Here is a 12442-nt window from a genome sequence, read left to right as displayed (position 1 = left end):
TTGAATCTGTCCAACCAACTCGTACTCGCACTAAAAGACTCAACACCATTCATTAACTTGTTCAGGTAAACAGCCTTCTCCTGAACCAGTGCTCCACTCAGAGGAGTTCCCCTTTCTCTTTCCTGCATAAACCAAAGGAAAAGAGCTCCATCCACTTTATTGTACTGGGACTGTTTCAAAGTCTGCCGAATTTCGAGTGTTTTTCCCGAAGACGTTGCACAGGACTGTTCAAGCTTCACTCGGTTCATCTTCCAATCACAAATGGTTGCTTTACCAACACCCAGTTCCACTGCCAGTTTAGATACATTCTCACCATTGTCTGCTTCAAAGAATTCAGTTTTTCTTTGAGAGTTAACACTGTATGTTTCCGTTTACTCATGACGAAAATACATATGCCACTACACCTGAACGAATACAGTACAACTGTTTCGCGTGCCAGTGATCGATAACTAACGTAACCGAGCACTTTGCGAACCAACTGGCAGTGCACTGTCCTTAGACACTACAAAGGTCACAGCAATGCACAAAAACAAGGGCAGGGGGTGAGAGTGAGTCATTGTTCCCACACTTGTTCCTGTTTGTTACCATGGTGTACCTACTTATCTGCTTGGTATACTTCATTCTAGAAACTCGCTACCATAATTTGGCTAATCGGAACAAATAAGCAATAAATGCTTGTAAGTTAGGGGCATATGTATCATTATATGTTAAAAAAGCAGGCTAGTACAAAATCAGAATGTGTCTTGATGTGATGGTAAGAAATATTGTATTTCCATCATACTATGAAATTGTAAAATCGTTTATATTGTGATATCATTTGGAAACTGATGTGATGTGTGCTCCTGGAAAAATATGGCATCTCTTCTGTTGAAAAATATGGCACCTCTTCTGTTATACAGTCACGATCATGATTATCTTTGAGAGACAATTGGCTGGAATTGCAGTTGTGAACAGGCATTCTTTCTGATTGGATTTGTGAATAAGTACAAGCTCATTACTTCCATGATTTTCTCAACCATTGTGCATGAAATGCATCACTAGCTATATAAAAATGAGGAAATTAATAATAGGAAGGAGTTCTTTTGAAACCGTGAATTACTTCTTTGAAGTAACTAGGAGCTGCGCTGTTGGTATATGGGAATGAAGTTACCTGATCTGTTATATTGCAGAAGCAAATGTCATCTTGGTAATAAATGCAAAGATGTGGATAAGAAGATATGAAGAGGATGGTGAAAAAGGTCTTCATACTTGTGACAGAGTGAGAAGACTTAAAGTAATTGCTAGGAATCAATATTGAGTGTCATTGTCAAGAATCCATTCATGTCAATGTCAGCTACAGAAATGAGCAAAAGCCTAGATACAAGCAAGACAACTGTCCACAACCTCCTACATGCAGCTGGCTTCGATTACGGAGGTGCAAGAAAATGAAGCAGTACATATTACTATTGAGAATCGTGCATAGCATTCTGTTTCCAGTACCACCCAGATTGCAACGACTTCTGGGAGCTCATGGTATGGTCCAGTAAAAACGTTTTTTTTTTTGTTCAGATGAGGCTGGCAGACTATCTTTTTAGAGACTTGGTAACACTTTGCAACTCTCAAATCAAATTACTGCTTCCCATTCTTCCTTTGTAATAGATGCACTTGAAAATTCCTGCCATCATTGATACAAATTTTTCCTCTTTTAAAACTGTTTTGTATATGTCATAACATGTTCCATAACCGTGTGTCACAGGCAAAGTGGTCCACTGGACTAAAAAGGAATGAATGACAAGAAAGCACTGTTGTAATACAATTTTTTAATGTACTCACTTTTTTCAATTTTTATGCTGATTATTTCAAATTTAGAATTGGACAGTATTTTATATTTGCAGCTTAATTTTTAGAGCTGTATACTAGGAGCATATTTTCTTTTTCCAGGTAATGACACAAATTCCTAACTGTAATAGTCAAGAGCTCCAAAAGCTTGATGATAAAATAGCTGCTGGCAACCAGAAGGCCAAAAAAGAAGTATTCAAGAAGATCACTAAGCAGGTAAATACATAATTCTGTTACATTACTATCTTAATCTACTACTGGCTCACTGTAATAAAATGTCCACAGCTCATTGTATTGTGGTTAGCATCGTTGTGTCTAGATCGCAGGGTCCTAGCTTCGATTCTCAGCCGGGTTGAGAGTTTCTTCGCTTGGGGACTGAACGTTTGCATTGTCCTAATCATTTCATTTCATCTTTGTCAGTGTGCAAGTCACTGATGTTGTATCAAATAGAAAGACTTGCACTAGGCAGCCAAACAACCTCAGACAGGGCCTCTTTTCCAATAATGCCATATGATCATTTCATTTGTAATAGAATGTTCCATGAGAGTAAAAACTTAATAGAACTCTAAAGAGTAAAAACTTAATAGAACTCTAAAGAAAAACTGGACTTAATAATGAAGACCTAAGAGCTCAGGCCATGTATGTTAAACATGGGAGATGAAGACACATACCTGGAAAAGTCTTCATGCTTTTTTTATAAAATTGTGCCTCATGAGACTCTGAAGAAGCTAAGCTTGCTTCTTACCTCATGGTTTTGTGGCACCTGCAGTTTGACAGGAAACATGCCTGACAGACTAATAGGCTAAATTACATGTAAGTATCTGTCTGTCTATGTACAGCAAGTAGTATGAAGACATGCTGGTAGGAGATATGCACCACCATACAGAGTACAAGGAAGAAATCTGTAATTTCTTTTCAGTATGTTAACTCCACAAGGCAGTATAAAAGAAGTGTATGGCTGTAAGTAAATGCCTCCATAGGCTAGTGATTACTATTTCTAGATAGAGATGCAAAAGTCACATCTTTAACTCCCATTGTTCTCAGAATTTAATACGTGTAGAACTCACTGCCTTGGTCACAACATTGACTAAGTTCTATAATTTACTTAGACATCAAAGTCACAGGCCAGCAATATGCCACTGCCACAGTCGCCAAATTTTGCTCCTCTCTAGGTGCCTCCCACCTCCTGACAGCCCCATACCATCTGTTGTGGGTTGATATTTGTAATTATAGACACTCTGGAAATATTGATTATCCGTGAATTAATGTTTTATATTCCATGATGTACATTCCTTGGAGAGAAATAAATTAATGTTGTATTGGAATCACGGTGTTGGTGCCGAAACCCGGGAAGAAATTGCGATTTCCTGCGTGATTTCAACAATTAACGGCTTACTTCATGCTGTAGGAAACAAGAGACGACGTCGGACCGCATCTCAAGCTAAGTTCGTTCCAATATAATATGATCGCATGAACTGGTTGCTTCAAAACAATTTTTGCCGCCTTGTATTGCAAGCCTGAAACTTGCACTCAGAGTAGCTAGTTTTGTTAAAAGGTTTTCGTTCTCATACATTTGCGCTTACGCTGCTTGTTAAACGTTTAAGCTATTCACAAGCGCACTCGTAAACAATCTTACAACAGCCGTCTTTAGTAAGACATAATGCAGGACGAATCAGAGATACAGTTAGCAAACTTCAAAAGAAAGCGAACTAGGGAGAGGACTAATGCTACGCGGTTTTGTGCGGCTGTTGATGCTCTTACCACAGAAGGCCTGTTTGATGATTTTGAACATTACAGAGAACGTCTTCAAGAAACTCTAGAGAAGCTCATTTCATTAGATGACGCTATTCATAGTTTTCTCTCTGACGATGAATACAATGTAAACGTGCTGAGCTATGAGGAATACATAGACAAAGTCAAACGCGCTATGGAGAAGGCTACAAAAGCAATTGATTACAAGATTTCAGCCACAATGTTGCAGATGAATATCACGTCACCACCAGTGCTCACACAACCAACTGTATTCCACTCTGTCAAGCTACCAGCAGTTAAGCGTGAGTCATTTTGTGGAGATGTCAAAATGTGGTCCCGCTTCTGGGAACAAACATGTTTTCCTACGAGGGTGTCTGTCAGGCAAACCGAAGTTGCTAGTACATGGAATACCTATAACGGCTAACACGTATGAAGAAACAAAGAAAATTTTATTGAATAGATATGGAGATAGCAATCACATTATACAGGCGCACCTCGATTATTTGGATGCGCTAAAGCCTGTACAGTCAGCGACACCTGAAACGCTGAACAGTACATTCCTGGAATGTAACTGTCGTATTCAAGCACTGTGTGCCTTAGGAAAAGACGTTGTGGCATATGGTAAAATTCTCATTCCGAAAATTCTGCGTCCATGTCCCGCTGAAATGTGGCAGAAATGGGTCATTCATGCTAGAAGAACTGAAGTAGCAGAAGGAGACGTACTGAAACTACTGAACTTTTTGGAAGAATAAGTTCATGGTGCTCTCACTGCACAAAAAATTCGTACAGAATATCAGTCATCTCTTAGCTTCACGCCCACTGCAGCAGCGCCTCACATAAATTCAAAGCAAGCGAAAAATACGCGTAAGATTAAACAAGAAGTACCGGTACAACCATATTGCGCATTTTGCTAAGCTCGCTCTCATTTGGCCCAAGACTGCAACATAGTAACTGACAGCCAACAATGTATCGATAAACTAAAGCAAGATAATCGCTGTTTTATATGTCTAAACCGAGGTCATCATGCTAGAAACTGCAGTAAGAAGGGCAAGGTATTGTGTTCTAAGTGCAAGAAAAGTCATCACAAAGCTGTCTGTACTGACATTGCTGCCTCTTCTTCATCTTCTCAGCAAATTAGCTCTACATCTGTAGGGAGAATCGATGTAAGTTCAGCAGGTTTTACTTATCTTCAGACAGCTCGAGTTTGGGTCAGTGGACCCGCAGGATTAAGCAAACTTACTCGCTGCATTCTGGATAGCGGTAGTCAGTCAAGCTTCATTTCCTAGTTCCTGATTGATGACCTAGGTTTAAGAACTATAAAACATTGTGATCTATCTGTCAGCGCCTTTGAAATGCCATCCGCAACTTCAACGCATCGTAGAGTCGTAGAATTCACACTACAGGGTACATGGACTAATTCCAAGACGTCTATGACTGCGTTTGAAAGCACATACTCATTTTCTGCGCACCCAACTGTGCCTTCCGATTTAAGAAAACTTGTACACACACGGGCACTTCAGTTTGCGGACCTAAGGGATGGTACAGAAGATCTTCCCATTGAGATTCTTATCGGAGCAGATTACTATTGGAAAATCGTTAAAGAGTCCCCTCCGATTCGACTAACGTCATCAGTTGTTCTGGTACCTTCAATTCTAGGTTGGATTCTTAGTGGAAGCAAATCAAGCACCACGGCTAACCTTGTGACGGCAAACTACACCAGTTTAGAGACAGTGACAACAACAGACGATATTTTATGACGTTTCTGGGATTTAGAAACAATGGCAATCACAGAAGATGAAACAACAACTCTGAATCAGAAGGAATTGGCGTTATTGCAAGATTTCTCAAAATCCTACTGCATCGAAGACAAAAGAAGAGTGGTGTCTTTCCCCAGAAAACCCAACGTTATGTTATATAATAATCTTCAGCAAGCAGAGAAGAGATTTGCTTCACTGGAGAAAAAATTTACGAAGGACAAGAAACTGAAACAAATTTACGAGGCGCAAATGATAGAACACATCAAGAAGAAACATGTGGAAGTCACCCCTTCTGGACAGAAATTGCGTGACACATTTTATCTGCCACATCATGCAATAAAGAAAGAAAAGTTAGGTGTCATCGAATGGTTCGTCACTCCACCAGAATGCACGTTCATTGAATGACTCTTTAGAAATAGGTCCTAATTTACTTCCTGACATTCATTCAATATTACTGAGATATCGTCTACATCAAGTAGCCTTAATTGCCGATATCAAACAAGCATTTCTACAGTTAGTTCTTCACAGGAAAGATAGAGATCTCACTAGGTTTTTTTGGTACAAAGTAATCGTAGACCAACAAGGAAACTATATTACAACTGACGAAAGGATTACATACCACTTCACCCGGCTACCTTTCGGACTTACCTGCAGTCCGTTTCTTCTTGCAGCGACACTGAAAGAACTTGCTGTAATTCACAAAACGAATTTTCCGCAAGCTGCTTTACTTGTAGAAGATAATTTCATGCCACGCACTTGGAGCTGGAGGAGCTCTGGCAGGCTCTCATGGCAAGCAAGACGCACAAGTACCTCACCCAGCAAGCCATCACTTGGAAATTCATCGTCCCACACACGCATTGGTGGGGAGGATTCTGGGAACGGATGGTGGGATCTGTCAAACGCTGCCTGAGAAAAGTTTTAGGACAATCACAGTTGGACGAAGAAGGTCTCAACACAATCGTAGTCAGCATAGAAGCAGCACTAAACTCTAGACCAATTACGCAAGGGGGAGAGGAATCCGAGCCACTGACGCCTGCACATTTCCTTGTAGGTGATCGACTCACAACACTACCTACTGATCCAGAATCACCAGTTAGAAACGACTTGTCCAAGGAATTTCAACGGCTGCAGAAGATGGAGAACACTTCTGGAACAGGTGGAAGAAAGAATATCTGATCCTGCTAAAAAACTTCCATGAAACTCATCAACCAAGACCAGGTTCAGGAAGACTCCAGCTGGGTGATGTCGTTCTTCTACAAGAGGATGTTCGTCCATGACAAATGTGGAGGAAGGCGCGGATAGAAGATCTTCATGAAGGAAGAGATGGGAAAATACGAACTGTAACCTTACAAACTTCACAAGGATCCATAATCTCACGTCCCGTTCAACTGGTCATTCCTCTAGAAGTTGACTAGAGTGGGGAGGGTGTTGCGGGTTGATATTTGTAATTATAGACACTCTGGAAATATTGATTATCCTTGAATTAATGTTTTATATTTCATGATGTACATTCCTTGGAGAGAAATAAATTAATGTTGTATTGGAATCACGGTGTTGTGTGTCCGTAATACCATCCATAGGAAAATGGAAAACCAGGAAAATTTTAAGGACCTTCCAGTCTCAGATGGAAAAAGCATTACAGTACACCCCTTGTAACAAATTGGTGTCCTCAGAATTGAATTCTTTCGTGGCAACCAGGGATGGAGGAGCCATCATATCACCTTCACCTCAGACTGCTGCTGCAAACACTGTTGACATCATAAATCTTCTGAGCAGCAATAGCCACCACCAAATCTACAATAGCCAAAAGCCAGTGTAGCACCACAGCGTCCGCAACGGTGGGAATAAACATCTGTTACCCATCAGCCCTGGGGACACTGGCATCTGACTGCTAACCCCAGCCTGTGTTCCAGTGGGTAGTTAGAGATTTAGGTGGAACTATTGCTTTAGGGAGACCTTCTGTCTGATTAATGCTAGACAATGCCTTAGCTGTCTACTCTGTTGTCATTGATTATAATTTGCACACACAGTGAGTGACTCTACCACAATTGACTACATTGTATTGAGAAATGAGCTTGCAAAGTCTACATGCAAACAATCGCATTTGTATGTCGCCGTGAGGAGAATACTTCATGTGGAACTGGTTGCTACGCTGAACACTGCTGGGTCCGCTTTAGGAAAGGAATCCCTGTGTATTTCTGGCTAATAAATATGGCATCATACCATCATTACAGAAACCCCAGATTTCCACTATGCTGCAGTAAAAAGCACTTTGTAACAGTGTGTGGGACAAATCACTATACGATGCATGTCATTCTCTGTTGCTATTAGGAGGTTCCCTTATGTGACTGACAACAGCTGATTAAGTAAAAAATAAGCTTTGCATGTTGTATCTGTATGAGAGGACTAGCACTGAGGCCAGCCATTTTTCACCCAAGAAAGGACCTCCCGTAATCTCAGATCTTCAGTTCCTGCTTGTCATGCTTGAGGTGGTCCATAGAAGGTGAGACAACACATTGGTTTGATGATCTACATCTACATACTGCAAACTATTCTGAAGTGTATGGTAGAGGCAACTTCCCATAGTACGGATATTCGGGCTTCTGTCAATTCCATTTGCACAAAGGGCGTTTTAGCCTATCCCCGGTGTTATTCAATCTGTATATTGAGCAAGCAATAAAGGAAACAAAAGAAAAATTCAGAGTAGGTATTAAAATCCATGGAGAAGAAATAAAAACTTTAAGGTTCACCAATGAAATTGTAATTCTGTCAGAGACAGCAAAGGACTTGGAACAGCAGTTGAACGGAATGGACAGTGTCTTGAAAGGAGGGTATAAGATGAACATCAACAAAAGCGAAAAGAGGATAATGGAATGTAGTCGAATTAAGTTGGGTGATGCTGAGGGAATTTGTTAAGGAAATGAGAAACTTAAAGTAGTAAAGGAGTTTTACTATTTGGGGAGCAAAATAACTGATGATGGTCGAAGTAGAGAGGATATAAAATGTAGACTGGCAATGGCAAGGAAAGCGTTTCTGAAGAAGAGAAATTTGTTAACATCGAGTATAGATTTAAGTGTCAGGAAGTCGTTTCTGAAAGTATTTGTATGGAGTGTAGCCATGTATGGAAGTGAAAGAAGAGAATATAAGCTTTCAAAATGTGGAGCTACAGAAGGATGCTGAAGATTTGGTGGGTAGATCACATAACTAATGAGGAGGTGTTGAACAGAATTGGGGAGAAGAGGAGTTTGTGGCACAACTTGACTAGAAGAAGAGATTGGTTGGTAGGACATGTTCTGAGACATCGAGGGATCACCAATTTAGTATTGGAGGGCAGCGTGGAGGGTAAAAATCGTAGAGGGAGACCAAGAGATGAATACACTTAGCAGATTCAGAAGGGTGTAGGCTGCAGTAGGTACTGGGAGATGAAGATGCTTGCACAGGATAGAGTAGCATGGAGAGCTGCATCAAACCAGTCTCAGGACTGAAGACCACAACAACAACAACATAGGTTTGTCACATAGTTCTAGTTTTTGAAGCTTTGTAAGTAGTCTTTCATAGGATAGTGCCTGTCTTCAGACCTCTATCAGTTCAGTTTCTTCAGCATTTCCATGAAATTTCCCATAGTTTAAACAAACTTGTGACCATTTGTGCTGCTCACATTGTATATTGTTCAGTATCCTCTGTTTTTCATATTTGATACAGGTCCCACAACATTTGTTGCATGAATGTTTTGTAACGAGTCTCATTCATAGACTGATTGTATTTTCTTAGTACCCTAACAATGATCTGAAATCTGCCAACTGCTCTACTTGAGACTGAGTCTGTGTGGTTGTTACATTTCATATACTTACAAACTATTACACACAGGCACTTGTTTGAGTTGACAAATTACGGTTGTGGCTTGTTGATATTGTAGTCTTTCGTAGATAATCACTTCATCTGCAAAAAGATTATAGTAACTTTTAATATTGTCTGCAGGATCATTAATATATAACACGGGCATTGAGATTTCCAAAACAATTTGCCAAGATAACACACTGCATCCTCCTTAGCCAAAAATCGTCAGTCCAGTCACAAATTTCACTTGTTGTTGTTTGTTGTTGTGGTCTTCATTCCTGAGACTGGTTTGATGCAGCTCTCCATGCTACTCTATCCTGTGATTCATCTCTTGGTCTCCCCCTACGATTTTTACCCTCCACGCTGCCCTCCAATACTAAATTGGTGATCCCTTGATGCCTCAGAACATGTCCTACCAACCGATCCCTTCTTCTGGTCAAGTTGTGCCACAAACTTCTCTTCTCCCCAATCCTATTCAATACTTCCTCATTAGTTATGTAATCTACCCATCTAATCTTCAGCATTCTTCTGTAGCACCACATTTCGAAAGCTTCTATTATCTTCTTGTCCAAACTATTTATCGTCCATGTTTCACTTCCATACATGGCTACACTCCATACGAGTACTTTCAGAAATGACTTCCTGACACCCTCATATGACAGTATTCTTGAAAAGAAGTGTAGGTGTGATATTGAATCAAATGCTTTTTTGAAGACAAGAAATACTGTGTATATGTGATTGCCTTGACCCAAAACAGTTCAGGATGTCACATGATAAAAGCACAAGTTGAATTTCATATGATTTAGACTATGGCCAGCTGTCTAGTACTGAATTGTATATGAATAATAATTGAGTAATGGCACCTATATCTGTAGCCTTTCAGCCATTTTACCTGGCAAAGAAGACATATGGTTGATATGTGCAAGTAGAGGTTTGTTGTCTGTTATCTCATGTAAGTATACATGGAATTCATGTGTACTATGTATGTGCTACTACCTGCTTTACAGTTTGTGAGTAGCTACTTGGACCAGGTCTAATGTTGTCGAAATATACGCATTAAAGTTCTCTCCTCCATTTTGGTCCTTATGTAACAGAACTGCACAGTATCATAATTGAATACATCTGTTGGCAGGACAGGGGTTTCCCTGGGGAATATGTGAAAAGACAAGGAGCTGAGTGAAGCTCCTGTTTCAGGCTGCTGAATGCTTAGTCAAACTGCAAACAACATGAAAGTTACAAACTACTTCTGCAATGTGTTTAATGGATTGATAATCCAGGCCACATTAAAAATAAAGAGACTATAATAATTAACCTTTCCCAAGAAGTTCTTTAAGATCCTGAGAACATGACATCTCATCTGTTACTTTCACATCCTGATCCTTTGCAAGTGTTCCATTTTTTTCATAACGAACCCTGGGTAATGGACTGATTCTTGGAACAATAGACACCTTTGATCTTGCACGTCAACTAAGCTTGTAACAACTTACATTCTCAGTATGCTCTTGCATATTTTTAGAATTTCAGTCTATAAGGATCTTTGTTGTTATTATGTTAAAGTGTGGAAAAACGTGTGAAACACAAGGCAATATTGATCCTACCAGTTATCTTAGAAGATATAGTTAAGAAAGGCATATCTATGTTTATAACATTTGTACATTAAGAAAGAACATTTGCTGGAGTTATATGGGACAGACTATTCAAAATTCCAAAGGTAGCAAATAAAATACATGGAGCAAAAAGAAACCTGACTGGAGTTATAAGAGTATTGAAGGACATGAAAGGGAAGCAGTCTTTGGTAAGGGAGTGGGCCAGGGTTGTAGTCTATTCTCGATATTATTTAATCTGTAAACAGAGTAATCAGTAAAGGAACCAAAGAAGAAATTTGGAAAAGAAATTAAAAGTTTGTGGTAGTTCTGCAGAGGCTTGCCCAGGACGGACTAGTGTGGAGAGCTGCACCAAACCAGTCTTTGGACTGAAGACCACAACATAATATGTTAACAATCGAAGCAGATATTCTGCTTGTGTCACAGATGATGAATGAAAATTGAGGACAGATGAAACAACTCTTGTTTAGGATTTCGAGAGTATGTTTCTAACAAGTAACAATAGGTTTTGATTTTTTTACTGTTAAATAAAGTACAGTGCTATTGATTCCTCTTGAAATGCTTTACGAGGTTCTCAAGTAACTGGCTGTTTTGTCAAGGGAGAAAGAATTGTGTTCTTATTGTACAGAGTGGCGCACAGTTAAAAGTTGCCCGCCTCCCCTTTGAATGCGAATGCAATATTTTGACATCTGAAATAAGAGTAAACAGCTACAACAGTGCAGTAATTGATTGTTAGAATTCTTCTGTCAGCATTTCAGTATATTTTGTCAGTGAAGTTAGAATTAGTTTTTGCGGTCTGCAAAATGAGTTTCTTGATAGTAGAAGTAATTGAAATTTTGGAAGATTATGCGAAAACAGGTTTGGTGTAGGACACTCGCGAAAGTTTTGGAGGTCAAGAATCCAGATAGAGGACTACCAGCAAAGAGAACAAAATGTGGTGCATCTACAGATCTGTGAAAAATGTAAAATGACAAAGAATTCCTTCAGCGACCAGAAGTTATTGCAGACATTCGTTAAAGATTTATTCAGAGCCCAAAGAAATGTACACATAAGATGGCCCAACAGGCACATGTAAGTAGGAGGGTGTTACCAGCGGATATTGAAAAGTCTTAATTTGAAGCCATATCATGTGATGTTCATGCAACAATTATGGGAAGATGGCAATCAGAAATGTTTAGATTATTGCATGTGTCTCTTGAATAACATCAGCACTGGTTTGTTAGACCCTTCCCATTACATCATTAATGATGAAGCATGGTTTCATCTTTCCAGTCATATGAATTCACAGAACAGGAGGCACTGGGAAACAGTAAATCCTAACAGTGTGTGTCAGTAACCACTTCATGATTAAAAATCGGTGTTTGTGCAGTGTAACAGGAATGCACATCACTGGACTGATATTTTTTGATACTACCCTCAACATGGTTGCATATATGGAAATTTTTGATACATTTTGTGCTCAACACACTGAAACACTGAATATGAAAGACAATACACCTGCTTCCACCAGAAGAGGTAATGTGTCACACTGCTAAGGTATCCCTGGAATGAGTCCATGATGTCTTCACTGAGGAATGAACTGCCAGGAAATACTTATGGCCACCACATTTGGCAGATCTAACAACATGTGACTTTTTCCTGTGGGGACACTTGAAGAACAAGGTCTATAAAACA

At 39.7% G+C, this 12442-nt stretch overlaps 1 protein-coding gene across 1 annotated transcript in view; it reads left to right on the top strand.

The window, feature by feature from the left end:
• LOC124789677 (exportin-5) overlaps positions 1-12442 on the top strand; it is a 200615-nt gene that overhangs the window by 170353 nt on the left and 17820 nt on the right. Inside the window, exon 17 of the mRNA XM_047257112.1 lies at positions 1921-2034. Within this exon, the coding sequence (XP_047113068.1) occupies positions 1921-2034 (114 nt within the window). The remainder of the gene's footprint in view (positions 1-1920; positions 2035-12442) is intronic.

Source organism: Schistocerca piceifrons, chromosome 3 (genome assembly GCF_021461385.2).
Source record: "Schistocerca piceifrons isolate TAMUIC-IGC-003096 chromosome 3, iqSchPice1.1, whole genome shotgun sequence".
Lineage (NCBI taxonomy): Eukaryota > Metazoa > Arthropoda > Insecta > Orthoptera > Acrididae > Schistocerca > Schistocerca piceifrons.
This window is presented reverse-complemented; position numbering and strand designations above follow the sequence as displayed.